The sequence below is a fragment of the Heterodontus francisci genome, chromosome 18 (genome assembly GCF_036365525.1).
Source record: "Heterodontus francisci isolate sHetFra1 chromosome 18, sHetFra1.hap1, whole genome shotgun sequence".
In the NCBI taxonomy this organism is placed as follows: Eukaryota; Metazoa; Chordata; class Chondrichthyes; order Heterodontiformes; family Heterodontidae; genus Heterodontus; species Heterodontus francisci.
Window position 1 is genome coordinate 29,735,673 of NC_090388.1, and position 15,622 is coordinate 29,751,294.

Consider the following 15,622-nt stretch of genomic DNA (forward strand, 5'->3'; position numbering starts at 1 on the left):
CCACCTGCTGTTGTCAGTCGGCTTTTCTCGGGCCTGGGCCGCCCCACCGGTCAAGGGTAAAATCCCTGTGGTGGTGGGCGGAGGCCCATAAGTGGCCGTTAACTGGACACTTAAGGGCCTTGATTGGCCTGGGGTGGACAGGCTGTTTTTCACTGCCACTGCCCTGCGTAAAATGGCGGTGGAGGCGGGAGTGGGTCAGGGAGGGCTCCCCAAGCCTCCCGCTCCATTTTACGCCCCTCCCAGCCATCTTCCCGCTCTTTGGGGGGGGGGGGGGGGGGCATAAAATTCAGCCCAAAGTTAACATAGGTCCGCAACAGAGAACAACTCAGAATACAAAATTCAACTGAAGAATGCACGGTGTGAAGATCATGGTCAGAATAAGGGAAAGAAAACAGTACTGCTTCTAGAGGAGATGATGGGGCTGAATTTTTTTGGCCAATCTAGCAGACTTTCAGTTTAACTTCAGTGGGAGTTTGCCAGAAAGGCCATAAGCTCCAATGGGACACGATACGCTCCAGTGCAGCGATGGATTTATGGGAGGGAAGCCTCCATCTGCCCCTACAAGGCTACCACAAAGCTAGTAACATAAAATAAATCTGCCCCTCCTCTCCATTTCATTGTGTGAACAGAGTTAAAGATTTCAGTTTTACTCCTAATTGAAAAGAAGTGTCAATGTTCACATCTGATGAAAGACCACTGATCTGTAACATTGGGGAGAATTTAAACCCCCCAAAATGGATGGGTTTGGGTCAGGTGGGAGTTAAGGTGTTACAAATTTCAAATCCAAATTCAAGCTGCCCTGAACCTGCCCACTTCTGGTTTTAATGGAGGCAGGATGAGAGATGGTCAACCAATCTACTCTCAGGAGGTGGATCAAACATTGAAAACTTTGAAGGAGACTGCATGCCTCCATTTTAACATGGTTTCTATTTTTAACTCATGTCGGCTGAGTTTCCTGGGCCTTGGGAAACTTGGCAGGTAAGAGCAGGTGAGAAGGGCTGTGTCCATAAGTCAAGTCCACTTACAGCAGCACTTGTGGGTCAGGAGGATCAGGGGTGTTTCCTCCAGGTACAACAAGTTAATATTTTAAAGGGCCTCCCCCCGACCCCTTCAGAGATCTTTTTGTCCCCCTACCTCTATGCTCTTCCCTTGACCCCCTCACGATCACAACTTTCGATCTTCCCCAAACACCCCTCATGATAGCAACCACCACCCCCCCCCCCCCACCATGTTGTGATCTTGCTTTAATTGCTTTAGTACTGATATAACATAGTACTGAATATGTAAATAGTTTAGTATACATCATCTCAGCAAGTTAATACGTGATACAGTTGTTGGAGCAATGTTAGTCAGCAGGTAGCATGTGTATGGAAAAGCTTTCCTAGAATCCTATTATTCTTCAATAAAGAACCCTTCGTTTAGTTTACCAATCATTGTTATAGTGTTTGGTACATTTGTCAATAGTCAATAACATAATATGGTGGCAGCAACGCAGATGGGCACAACATGTTAGCAGTGGTGTTTGACATAGTGACAACGATCATAAGTGCGACATCATGGACAATGGGAGAAGCCATAAAAGCTGGGATCAGGCTGAAAATAGCTGGAAGAAGAGGCAGCAGTGAGAGTTAGGACCGTATTTGAAAATCACATCAAGAATTGGCACTCCAAGAGAGTGAGTAATCGAAAGGGGAATTTTATGCGAACGGTCGTTGAACAGAAAGGCAGTGTTCTAGCAGAATTAGGCTCAAAAAATAAATTCATCCGAATCAGGGCTGAGACACTGTACAGCCATTAAGCAACATGAGTTTTCTGGCTGAAAAGAGCTCCGTGGGCGGAGTCTCCCTATGCAGAGGCTGGAAGCCCATGCTGCACCTCATGACATGGCAGAGGCCCAGCGCTGCAGACGCAGTAGACCTGTCTTGTTTTTCCTTGAAGAAAAGTCATGAAAGGAAAAGTAGTTTAAGGGGAAAGCCCTGGCAGAAAGAATTCTTGTGAAGCAAGAAATTTTGATGCCATGACAACACAATATCCAACAATGAATTGGAAGGTTTCCTATGTCCTTCATGAATTCCAACTATTTCGACAGCATATGGAATTATGCTTTTCAGCCCTTGCAGTCACGGAACCCGGCAAGCAAACAATAAAAATAAAGATAGCAATTGGCAATGAAGGTCTCTATCACATCAACACTTCTGGATTGTCAGAAGCAGATCAGAAAGACCCATCTAAACTCCGGACAACATTGGAAGATCAGTTAAGAGTCAAGATCAACTTCAGAATCCATTGACTCAAACTAATGGCTTATAGACAACTGCCCAAAGAAACGATTGACCTGTGTTACGACCAGGTGAGAAAGGTGTCTAGGGGTCCCTCTTAACCTTCACCTGGTTGTACCGTGACGAGGTTTAATTTTAAACACACCGTGTTTTAGCTCCCCCTTGGTGAATCCATGTTCACCGCTTTCCAATTATAAGGCAAAGAAACCAGCACAAACAGGCTCGCTTAGGTTTAAAGAAGGAAAGTTGAAATTTATTAAACTTAAACTCTAATTCAGTTGACGTCTACAGATACATGATGCACCCACGCTAGCATGTATATGCAATACACATGCAAATAGAGACAGAAAAGAGTAGAAGAAAAATAAAGTGGAAAAGTTTGAGGCAATATCTGAAGAGTTTTTCTTATGGTTCTTCGAGCTCATTGTAGAGTCCTTGATTGTAGGTAGATCTTGCTTTTCATTGGGGCCCAATATTTTCTTAAACCTTCTTCGCTGTAGGAGACTTTTCTCTCTTGGGTTCATGTGTCTTCAGTAGATTCAGAAGCTTGTGGGAAAGAGATGGGAGCCGACAGGAGATATCTTCTCAGTCCAGGAGCAAACAGACAATCTCCATTCAAACTGTTTGCACAATTCAGAAAAACCCAGATTGCCAAGCAGGTTAGTCATGTGACTAACTGGTCTGACCAGTCTTGGATGGCATCACCACACAATACCTGGTGATCAAGGTCCGTTGTGGGTTGAATGTGTCAGGGAATGGTCCTTTGTCCTTCCAAGCACCAGCTGTTAATATGCAAATGTCTTTTCCAGCCATAGATGATCTGTTTAACAGGTCCTTTCTTCACTCCAGTAACAGTTTAAAATCGATGTTCCTAACAAAATTAATGTGCCTCATTCTTGGCAGGTGGGGGCCTGGCATGACACATGTTTACAATACTATGACCCAAAGAAAGAAACTACACTCAAAGTAAATGTTTCACAAAAGGGTCTCAGAGCATGTCTGTCACAGCAAGGTAGGCCATTTGCATTCAGTTCTCAACGTTTGTCACCCGCTCAGGCGAACTATTCAAACATACAATGAGAAACATTGGGATTAATGTTCAGAATCACCAGATTTCATATGTACCGATTTGGCAAACACTTTGATGTCGAGACTGATCACAAGCCGTTCGTAATCAATTGGCAGAAGCCACTGACCAGCATACCACCTCAACTCCAAAGATTGCTAATCAAAGTACAAGGTTATGATACAAAACAATACACAGGTCCAGTACAAAACGGGAAACCTCATGGTTACATTGAAACATTGAGCAGGCTACCCAACCCCAAGAAGATAAAAAATATACCACTGGATGTCCAAGTGGGCGAAATGGATGTGGAACTAGAGGCTGGGAATTCTGCGGCGAGTAGCTCACCTCCTGTCTCTCCAAAGCCTGTCCACCATCAACAAGGAACAAGTCAAGAGTGTTATGGAATATTCTCCATTTGCCTGCAGCTGCATCAACATTCAAGAAACTAGACACCATCCAGGACAAAGCAGCCCGCTTGATTGGCATCTCATCCACCACATTCAACATTCACTCCCTTTATCACCAGTGCACAGTGGCAGCAGTGTGTACCATATACAAGATGCACAGCAGCAAATTGCCAAGCCTTCTTCAAGAGCACCTTCCAAATCCACGACCTCGACCACCTAGAAGGACAAGGGCAGGAGATGCATGGAAACACCATCACTTGCAAGTTCCCCTCCAAGTCACACATTATCCTGACTTAGAATTATGTCATCGTTCCTTCACTGTCACTGGAACTCCCTTCCTAGCAGGTGTATCTATACCAGATGGACTGCAGTAGTTCAAGAAGGCGGCTCACCACCAACTTCTCAAGAGCAATTAAGAATGGGCAACAAATGCTGGCCTTGCCAGTGACACGCACATACCATGAAAGAATTAAAAAAATTGGATCTGAGGTAGTACCTTGGTGAACTGAAAACTGAAGAAGAATGTTTTATTTTGTACAAATAAACATTTGAAAGTAGGAAATAATTGTAACTAGAAGCAAATGCATGGTCACAATACATTTATTTCACAGCTAGCGTAGTGCAGTATCCTATCTTGGACCATGCAGCAAGGGAAAGAGTAGACAGGGAGCAGTTGATGAACGCAAAGGGACTGGTGGTCTGAGGTGCATTTGTTTTAAGGCAAGAAGTGTAGTAGGTAAGGCAGATGAACTTATGCCCTGGATTAGTACCTGGGAGTATGATGTTATTGCTATTATGAGACTTGGTTGAGGGAAGGGCATGATTGGCAACTAAATATCCCAGGATATCGATGCTTCCGGCGGGATAGAGAGGGAGGTAAAAGGGGTGGAGGAGTTGCAGTACTGGTCAAAGAGGATATCACAGCTGTGCTGAAGGAGGGCACTATGGAGGACTCGAGCAGTGAGGCAATATGGGCAGAACTCAGAAATAGAAAGGGTGCGGTAACAATGTTGGGGCTGTACTACAGGCCTCCCAACAGCGAGCGTGAGATAGAGGTACAAATATGTAAACAGATTATGGAAAGATGTAGGAGCAACAGGGTGGTGGTGATAGGAGATTTTAATTTTCCCAACATTGACTGGGATTCACTTAGTGTTAGAGGTCTAGATGGAGCAGAATTTGTAAGGAGCATCCAGGAGGGTTTTCTAGAACAGTATGTAAATAGTCCAACTCAGGAAGGGGCCATACTGGACCTGGTGTTGGGGAATGAGCCCGGCCAGGTGGTTGAAGTTTCAGTAGGGGACTACTTTGGGAATAGTGATCGCAATTCCGTAAGTTTTAGAATACTCATGGACAAAGACGAGAGTGGTCCCAAAGGAACAGTGCTAAATTGGGGAAAGGCCAACTATACCAAAATTCGGCAGGAGCTGGGGAATGTAGATTGGGAGCAGCTGTTTGAAGGTAAATCCACATTTGATATGTGGGAGGCTTTTAAAGAGAGGTTGATTAGCGTGCAGGAGAGACATGTTCCTGTGAAAATGAGGGATAGAAATGGCAAGATTAGGGAACCATGGATGACAGGTGAAATTGTGAGACTAGCTAAGAGGAAAAAGGAAGCATACATAAGGTCTAGGAGGCTGAAGAAAGACGAAGCTTTGAAAGAATATCGGGAATGTAGGACCAATCTGAAACGAGGAATTAAGAGGGCTAAAAGGGGTCATGAAATATCTTTAGCAAACAGGGTTAAGGAAAATCCCAAAGCCTTTTATTCATATATAAGGAGCAAGAGGGTAACTAGAGAAAGGATTGGCCCACTCAAGGACAAAGGAGGAAAGTTATGCGTGGAGTCAGAGAAAATGGGTGAGATTCTAAACGAGTACTTTGCATCGGTATTCACCGAGGAGAGGGACATGACGGATGTTGAGGTTAGGGACAGATGTTTGATTACTCTAGGTCAAGTCGGCATAAGGAGGGAGGAAGTGTTGGGTATTCTAAAAGGCATTAAGGTGGACAAGTCCCCAGGTCCGGATGGGATCTATCCCAGGTTACTGTGGGAAGCGAGAGAGGAAATAGCTGGGGCCTTAACAGATATCTTTGCAGCATCCTTAAACACGGGTGAGGTCCCGGAGGACTGGAGAATTGCTAATGTTGTCCCCTTGTTTAAGAAGGGTAGCAGGGAAAATCCAGGTAATTACAGACCGGTGAGCCTGACGTCAGTGGTAGGGAAGCTGCTGGAGAAGATACTGAGGGATAGGATCTATTCCCATTTGGAAGATAATGGGCTTATCAGTGATAGGCAACATGGTTTTGTGCAGGGAAGGTCATGTCTTACCAACTTAATAGAATTCTTTGAGGAAGTGACAAAGTTGATTGATGAGGGAAGGGCTGTCGATGTCATATACATGGACTTCAGTAAGGCGTTTGATAAGGTTCCCCATGGTAGGCTGATGGAGAAAGTGAAGTCGCATGGGGTCCAGGGTGTACTAGCTAGATGGATAAAGAACTGGCTGGGCAACAGGAGACAGAGAGTGTCAGTGGAAGGGAGTTTCTCAAAATGGAGACGTGTGACTAGTGGTGTTCCACAGGGATCCGTGCTGGGACCACTGTTGTTTGTGATATACATAAATGATTTGGAGGAAAGTATAGGTGGTCTGATTAGCAAGTTTGCAGACGACACTAAGATTGGTGGAGTAGCAGATAGTGAAGGGGACTGTCAGAGAATACAGCAGAATATAAATAGATTGGAGAGTTGGGCAGAGAAATGGCAGATGGAGTTCAATCAGGGCAAATGCGAGGTGATGCATTTTGGAAGATCCAATTCAAGAGTGAACTATACAGTAAATGGAAAAGTCCTGGGGAAAATTGATGTACAGAGAGATTTGGGTGTTCAGGTCCATTGTTCCCTGAAGGTGGCAACGCAGGTCAATAGAGTGGTCAAGAAGGCATACGGCATGCTTTCCTTCATCCAACGGGGTATTGAGTACAAAAGTTGGCAGGTCATGTTACAGTTGTATAAGACTTTGGTTCGGCCACATTTGGAATACTGCGTGCAATTCTGGTCGCCACATTACCAAAAGGATGTAGATGCTTTGGAGAGGGTACAGAGGAGGTTCACCAGGATGTTGCCTGGTATGGAGGGCGCTAGCTATGAAGAGAGGTTGAGCAGATTAGGATTATTTTCATTAGAAAGACGGAGGTTGAGGGGGGACCTGATTGAGGTGTACAAAAGCATGAGAGGTATAGACAGGGTGGATAGCAAGAAGCTTTTTCCCAGAGTGGGGGATTCAATTACTAGGGGTCACGAGTTCAAAGTGAGAGGGGAAAAGTTTAGGGGGGATATGCGTGGAAAGTTCTTTACGCAGAGGGTGGTGTGCCTGGAACGCGTTGCCAGCGGAGGTGGTAGACACGGGCACGATAGCGTCTTTTAAGATGTATCTAGACAGATACATGAATGGGCAGGAAGCAAAGAGATACAGACCCTTAGAAAGTAGGCGACATGTTTAGATAGAGGATCTGGATCGGCGCAGGCTTGGAGGGCCGAAGGGCCTGTTCCTGTGCTGTAATTTTCTTTGTTCTTTGTTCTTAGTTGCAAAACATGTGCGGTGTTGTTTTAAGAACATTTATAATTCAACTAAAGCTCATAACCAGAAAAAATTAACTGAAAGCTACCAAAGTACAGCTATAATACAGGGAACTTACTGCAGACAGAACGAGTACAACCACAGACATGTTGAAAGCCATGGTCCTCTGTTAGAACTTCTCCCTGAATTTTTGTTTAAATAAAAAATGTCATCTGATAACATTGTAAACTCATCAGATTATAGACACTCTATAACTATTACAAAAAATCTTACAAGAAAAAACAGTAAAACAAATAACAGGCAAACTGTTGCATCCTAGTGATATTTTTGGTAGAAAAGTGATCATTAAGGTACGGTAAAACATACAGTCTGAGAACAAATTCAGTAGTTATGTTGCTTTCTAACCATTAACAGTCACAATAAATGTTTCAGTATTTTCCAACCTGAATAAAAATCTAAATAATTAAAACAATACATTGTTTAATCAGCTATCAAGCTCTTATCAGATGTAAAACACACTGTATAACCATCATATAGTATAACCATGATATTTGAGTGCAGTTATATTGCATTGCATCAATGCAAGGATTTTTGCAGCTGAATTTTGACATTTTTGATATGAAGAGCTGAATTTTATAAGCCATTCTTGGCGGCGAGCTTTAAAGAAGGCGCGGCGCACGCGCAACTTGGGCGCTGCTGAGCTGGCGCGATATTACGTGCTGGGGCTCATTTAAATGGAGGGGCAGAACGGCCACCCCCGATGACATAGAGAGGGCGGCTGACGCCACCGGGCAGGCCACGGTGCCATTTTTAAAGAGCTTCAAGCCCCTCTGCCGAATTAACATTTTTCAAGAAACATTGCTGCAACATTGATTGTAAAAGAATCAAAAAAAGATGGTAACCCGTCTACCAACCCCCCCCCGCCCCCCCCCCCCACTGACCACACACTTTATTTTTGGACCTTTCCCACCAGAAAAACCTTTATTCCCAGGCCAAACTTCCCCCTCCCCAAACTTTGTCACCTTTGCCCTTCAACCCCTTCCCACCATCCCCTCATTTTTCTCCGCTTCCACCACCCCCGCGACCCCCCCCCCCCCCCACCCCCCGCCCTGAAAATTTCACTCCTCCCCTCTCCCCACCAGTGTCTCGTCTTGTCTCCCCAAACAGGGATCGGAAGGCACGGGACTTCCGGCCACCCGCCAGAATATTGGCATGGGATGGCCGCCCGATCCAGTTAAGTTATTTAACATGTATTAGCATTCATTTTATTAGGCAAATAAAAGCCGCACCGAGGCTTCACCGCCGCCGGTAAAATGCGGTGGGGCTTTCTCGGCGTCGGGTGTCGTGGTGGGCCGCTCCTGCAAGTATTTTATGGGCCCCCAACGTCAAGGGGCTGGTACACTTCAGCCCGAAAAGTAGTTGTGTCCTGGCCTCAACCTAACCACATTTAAACCAAGCAGTATAATATGGTCTCTTAAAATGTCTCACATCAGTTAGGTTCACACCCAAAAGACAGCATAAGCTCATCTCCAATAATCACTTGACAGCCTCTCTGAGGTCACTCCTGCTGAATTTCTAAAATCCGTACAAGGCTTGTCTGTTCTTGTGCTTGTAAATGGAGCACATGTTAAATGTAATACCTGGTACTACCCAGCAACTAGCTGGTGCTACATTCAGTATGCACTCGGCTCATCAGTACAGGAAACACCATTTAAAACAGGAAGCCTTTCTACCGATTTTAAAAGTTGGCAGCTGTGCTGTGATCAAATGCTCCAGGGAATGCCAGGAAGAATAATGAAGCTGAATACATGCTTTCTTTATACTCACCTCTGTGGCTAGGTGTCTGCACTTAGGATGGGGGAGCATATTTTAGACAACTTTTGCAGGTCCGCGGAGAGTAGCTGCAAAAGACAGTCAGCAGATCAACTGAAAGATCAGCTGAAAGATCAGCTGTTCCAGTATCAGCAACTTTATTAACCAGACCAGAACAATGGACGAGAATGAAGACAAAAAAGTGCCAGCAGCACCCATTCCGGCTGGGCTCCCTTTATTGGTGGATTGATTCAGTGAAGCTCCACACTAAATAATAACAAACAATTCAGTTTGTATTTATTCGAAAACTATTATTGTGAGTTGACAACCATAGCAACTGTAATAGATCAATTCTCGTAACTAGTCAGAGGTTATTCGCATTTACACTATGCCTATTGCAAATTTTATCCTTTTAAAATCTAAATGTGAACATATTAAAAGGATACTTTGCAGCCACCCCTTTATGTCCTTCTTGTTTTGAGGCACATTCCAGTGACAGACTAGGTTCTAGATTACGATAAACTAATTTGCATCACTAAATTTACATACCGCTTTACATGAAATAATGGTAGTGTTTTCACAGTTGCAGTCTGCAAAACAAGAAAATAAAACTTAAATTACAGGGAACAGTTTTGATTTAATCAAAATATTGATATGAATTACGCATAATTCACAGTTACCACATTGCCAATCAGGACAGCAGATTCCTGAAATAGGTCTCTTCACTAGCTTTGTTCCAACTGTACAGCTCTTGTCAGGAGGCGGACACAAATTTTCATCACAGACTGCAGTTAAGGAGAAAATAGGAAAAACAAAAAAATATATATATTTAGTAAGATTTAAATTGGCAAAGGAAGATTTACTAAATTGTTGCTCAGATCATATCATTATTGACTTTTCTCTCAAAATTGCAGTGTAAACTAGATTGAAGCAATGAGCAACAGGAGCCAACGAAGCAAAAAATATTTTTTTAAATATTTGGGAGAATAGTTTCAATGGCACTATATACTATACATAAATATTTTTGTCAGAAATTGTTTCTTCAATTTATTATCCTGTAGTTGAAACATGAGCAGAGGTAAAGGAGTAGAAATAGAAATGAGCAGGCATCAGGAAAAAGAGACATGTACAGAAGGAGATGTTAAGGCAAAAGAGAGATCAAGTTCATGAAACACAGCTGAAGAGAGGGCGACTCAGAAATACAGAAACATATGCAAAATACTTGTCTAAACTGGCAGGCAATTCATCTCCTCACATCAATTTCTCTCAATACTCTTCCTCTCTTTTAATCAGTCCTTTCTCATACAACTGCAATATGCACTGGATTCCCTCTCTCCATCACACAATACATACTCTCAACCCCCTTTCTCCCAGCCCTCTTTCTCTGCTTAGCATACACATTGGACAATCACATCATGGCTTTAATAAATTAATTACTTCCACAGAAGCATTTCTAAAACTTTTTGTGAATCCAACACCTTTATGATCTGATCTCCTCGATATAACGGTGCTTGGTATTAAGAGAGATTAAATCATAATTAGTGGAAGATTGCATTCTATCAAATGGTTGCCCTCAATTTGTAAATGCAAAAGTTGGCTGTTTAATGCCTTCCTGAATCACGGTGACATTAAAAAAGAAATGCAGCAAAAAACTTACAAAAACATACATGGGAAATACTGGTCTCCTGACAAAGATGGAAAACTACTTTATTTCCTCACTAACAAATTATTTATCCTTTGATTATAACCATGTCTATTTCAAAATGCTCACAGAACATTACATGAATTGCTAAACAGACAGATTATAAATGACAAAGTTATTATTTCACTCACTACAGTGGTATAGTGGACAGCAGCGATCAGTGGTGTTGAGATCTACTGCAAGAATATTTCCCTCATTGCATGTCGGAATTGGGTCAATGCACGACTCACACACTGGAAAATTGGAAAGGAATTTTTGATATTTATCTTGGTTTAATCCACAGTAAATACATCATTAGTCACATTGTTTTTTTAAAACATGGTGCAGTGACAACCAATACAGCCAACCAGTAGTACACAGAAGGCACGATTTAAAAGAAATATTGTCCCTAACTTTGCTGATTAAACAAAGTATGTGTTGTCCATGACTATAACATGCATTCAGTTGCTTCATTTTCTTCCCACTGTGAATCAACAGGCTGGATTTTATAATCCACTGTCAGCCATACCATGAAATTTTTATATTTGCAGGGAAATTGAATTAAAATAAATAAAAATATCTCTTTTGCCCCTCTCCCACCCCCCAATAACAATTAATTTAATCATTTGCCCTTTCCACCCACCAAAACGCTTACCTTTACCATCTGACCTTCCCCCCCAAAAAACTGCACAAACTTTCAACTACAACCCTTCCCACCATCCCCAACACCTACGATGTTAATTTGACCCTGTTCCACCCTCCCCACCCCACCGCACTTATAAACCTACCTCCCACCCCTCCCCCCCAGTGTTGCACCTCATTTCCCCGGATGGGGAGCTGCAGGCATGGGAGTGCCGGCCGCTAGGCCGAAGATCACAGATGGATATCAGGCGGCGACGTGAGCTTAATTAAATCAATCAATTTAATTTATTAAAGTATTCAAATTGGGGTCCCATCACCGAGTGGCAGGGGGTCTCCACGAGACCTCACGGCCGCCGGTAATATCAGGCCGTGCTCTCCTGGCATTGGGGTGCGTGGCGGCCCTCTCCCAGAGGCATTTCTCGGACCCCCGCCACAAAGCCTGATGTCGGGGTTTCAATAAAATTCAGCCCAACATATTCTGAAGTTCAATAATAGTGCCTGTGGAAAACTGATAGGGACGCTGATTAGTTTTTGTGCAATGCATTCTATGGTGGAAGCAGAGCTGTATCATGCCTCCCACGTGAATATTTTTGTCGTATATCATTTTTGGTACAACTTTAGGTGGCTAGAATAATGTGAATTTAAAATTGACTTCAATTAGCTGATGTCAATGTAGAAAAAAAACAGACATTGGCATTTCCAGGGTCATGACTCATGGAGGGATGAAATTCCAAACGTTAGGCACTCCTGGCACTGTGCCTGTACCAGCAGCATAAGCGAGTGCAATTTAAGGCCCATGGTATTTTTCACCTTTCAAAGTGGACAATAGCACATGGTAGGCACGTAATAATGGGCTGAATTTTATCAGTGCGCACGCTCCGTGGCGATAGACTGTGAAGGCGGCGGCCTTCCGGCACAGAGGTGCCACCGCACAGCCCCCACGATATTACGCGCGAGGGCTGATTTAAATGGGAGGGGGGGCGAAGCATCCGCCCCCGATGACGTAGAGGGGGCAGCTGCCGCATTCCGGCAATGACGTACAACGCCACCACGCAGGCACCAGCGCCATTTTTAAAAGGCTTCAAGCCCTTCAGGATATATTTAAATATTTAAAGATGCTGGTGAGCTTAAAAACATTAATAAACATTTAATGTAACATTGAATCCCTGATCCCATCCCCCCACTGAGTCCTAAACACATAAATTGACCTATTCCCCCCAAAAATACACTTTTTGAAATCCTGAACTTTCCTCCCTGACGTTCTGTATCTTTGACCCTCAACCTCTTCCCACCATCCCCACAACCAATAGGAATAGGTTTCCCTGCTCCCCAACCCCCTGCCCCAATAATTTTATTCCTCCCCCCTCCCCAACAGTGTCTTGCCTCGGAACTCCAACGGCTAATTTCAATATTTTAATGAAGGCCCCGCCGCCATGCAGCGGGAGGTGCCACACCTTGGCCTCGCCGCCACCTCTAATATTTGGCAGGGCCTTCTCGGCATCGTGGGTCGTGGCGGGCTACTATTGCTAGCATTTTACGGCCTCCCCGCCACAACCCATGGGCTAAAAGGGCTGGTAAAATTCAACCCTTGCCTTTTTGCTGTGAAAATGAGTTTAAAATCTGAAGTGTAAGCCCAAATCTGAACAGAGTTCTCTTACCACACTGAAAGGAGAAACAGCAGGAGTCATCTTTTCGCACTTCAACGAGAAACTGATCCTCTCTACATACTGGTGGTGAACTAGTTGGACACGCTAGAGGGTCACATTCTGTATATTAACAGCAAAATTAACAACACTATATTTTATTCAGTACTGCACTTACAAAAGCAACAAGAACAATTAATATTTTGCACTTGCCTTGCTGTAGCATAGCGGTTAAACAAAAATAATCAACAAAGAAAATACAGAAATCAATGGGATAGTCTACTGTTATGAACACTGGATTTTGTAGCATGACTGTAAATACTGTGATTTTGACTATATTGTAAGATGGAGTCAGTGAAGTCATGTGACCTCACATCAACTTGACTTAAAGACAAGACAGGAATCTTGGTTCCTTGGACAACAAAGAACCCAGATCAAAGACCCTTTTGAAAAGCAGAGAATGCAAAGTTATAATACCTGAAGAACAATGGGTTTCACCCTCCCAGATTTTCAGATCGTAAACATGGAGCCAGTGGCTCTGAAAATGTAAATGTGAATTGTAATTGCTAACACCTGGAAACAAAGGAAGGCCCAGGTGGTTCAGCTGTGGCCAGACTTGTGAGCTTTACATATGGGGACAAATCAAATGGCTATTGACCTCTGATTCTGAATAAACTCTACAGACTTTGAGAAATCTGCAGGCTGTAAGGAAGACTGAAAAATAATGACCAGCAGTGGCAGCCTCAAGAGAGAGGAAGAGGGAACACCTGCTGTTGGAACACTGATACAATGAAAGGCTGTGAAGTACTGTGTACAGTACTGGTCTCCTTATTTAAGGAAGGAAGTAAATGCATTGGAGGCAGTACAGAGAAGGTTTACTAGACTAATACCTGGAATGGGCGGGCTGTCTTATGAGGAAAGATTGGACAGGCTAGGCTTGTATCTGCTGTAATTTAGAACAGTAAGAGGCGACTTGATTGAAACATATAAGATCCTTGATGGGTCTTGACAGGGTGGATGTGGAAAGGATGTTTCCCCTTGTGGGAGAATCTAGAACTAGGGGTCACTGCTTAAAAATAAGGGGTCACCCATTTAAGACACAGATGAGGAGAAATCTTTTCTCTCAGAAGGTTGTGAGTCTTTGGAATTCTCTTCCTCAAAAGGCAGTAGAAGCAGAGTCTTTGAATATTTTTAAGGCAGAGGTAGATAGATTCTTGATAAGCAAGGGGCTGGAAGATTATCAGGATAGGTGGAAAAGTGGAGTAATCAGTTCATCCATGAACTTATTGAATGGCGGAGCAGGCTCAAAGGGCCGAGTGGCCTACTCCTGCTCCTAATTTGTATGTTTGTAGGTTCGTATATTTTTAACTTTTGCCTACACACTCTGGAAATAAGTCTAGAAAGCCTTTTGTTTACATTTACACAGTGTTTTTTAACATGTGCAGCCTGGTAGTTGAACGTTTCACCAATGTGTGCTTCCTGCTACATGTAGGTGGTTGCGGATTGGCCAACTAACGTACACTTGACTGATTTTTCATTTCATTGACTTTAATCGGGTGTGTAACAGATGCTGATCCATAATCACTAGTTTTCCACCAACACCGATAGTGGAAATGATCCCCCCAAATCTCCCAAAATGTCAAGCTGTGATGTTAGTTTCTGTAAACTTACCACATCGGTATTCAGGACAACATGACACGGCGCTGTAGCCTATCACCAATTTATCGCCATTTTCGCATGTTAGAACATCGGTTCCACAGATGGTCAAATTGCACTCTGAAGAAAATACATGCAATAAGTTTTTTTTGCCATTTTTCCAGAATAGTTACATTTGTTAAAGATAGAGTATACTTTATCATGTAGCAAATTCGAAACTATATTTTAAAATAGTTTATGTACCCTTTATTTAAGTCTGAAACAAGGTAGGATAGACATTTTGCAAACCTGTTGAAGCGAACAGAAATGCAGCAGGGCAGGACTACTACCCACTGCTTTGATTCGGTCTCAGATCCTGGGGATGGGATCATTAGAATACTTGGGACAGGTGCCTACGCCTGTGGCAGTACAACAGAGGCCCCTACCCTATTAAAGAGGCAGAACTCATAACAACTCTGGAGGGTTACCTGAGGTCCAAGTCATACTGAAGAAAGCTGGCAGCAAATTATTATGTTTAAAGTACACACCCCAAACACTCCCCCCCACCCCCACCACACATCTGCTGCCCTGCCACCCTATGGGACATAGTAAAGGTTCCATTCCTTCAGTTGGCCCACAATAGAACATCTGCAACGTTATAAGGCAGCCCTAATAAGAACTCATACCTCCATAAATACAGTTTTTCATCTCATCTTCAAAGAAGTTGAAACCCAGTGGATCAGGGAATCAACCCAAATTGCTGTCCCCCGGAATCAGGTCCCAATTCTACCCCTTAGATTGGTATCTATTTTTATGCAGCACTTTGTGTTTTATGGTCTGATTTCACATTGCCTAAACTTATAATGTTCAATG

The 15,622-nt window shown here is 43.4% G+C and overlaps 1 protein-coding gene across 1 annotated transcript in view; it reads right to left on the reverse strand.

The window, feature by feature from the left end:
* The window catches only part of otogl (otogelin-like), a 215,168-nt gene that overhangs the window by 23,031 nt on the left and 176,515 nt on the right, over positions 1-15,622 (reverse strand). The window contains exons 47-52 of the mRNA XM_068050050.1: positions 14,786-14,890; positions 13,130-13,237; positions 10,982-11,083; positions 9,829-9,933; positions 9,698-9,738; positions 7,455-7,518 (exon numbers count right to left, since the gene is read on the reverse strand). Of these exons, the coding sequence (XP_067906151.1) occupies positions 7,455-7,518; positions 9,698-9,738; positions 9,829-9,933; positions 10,982-11,083; positions 13,130-13,237; positions 14,786-14,890 (525 nt within the window). The remainder of the gene's footprint in view (positions 1-7,454; positions 7,519-9,697; positions 9,739-9,828; positions 9,934-10,981; positions 11,084-13,129; positions 13,238-14,785; positions 14,891-15,622) is intronic.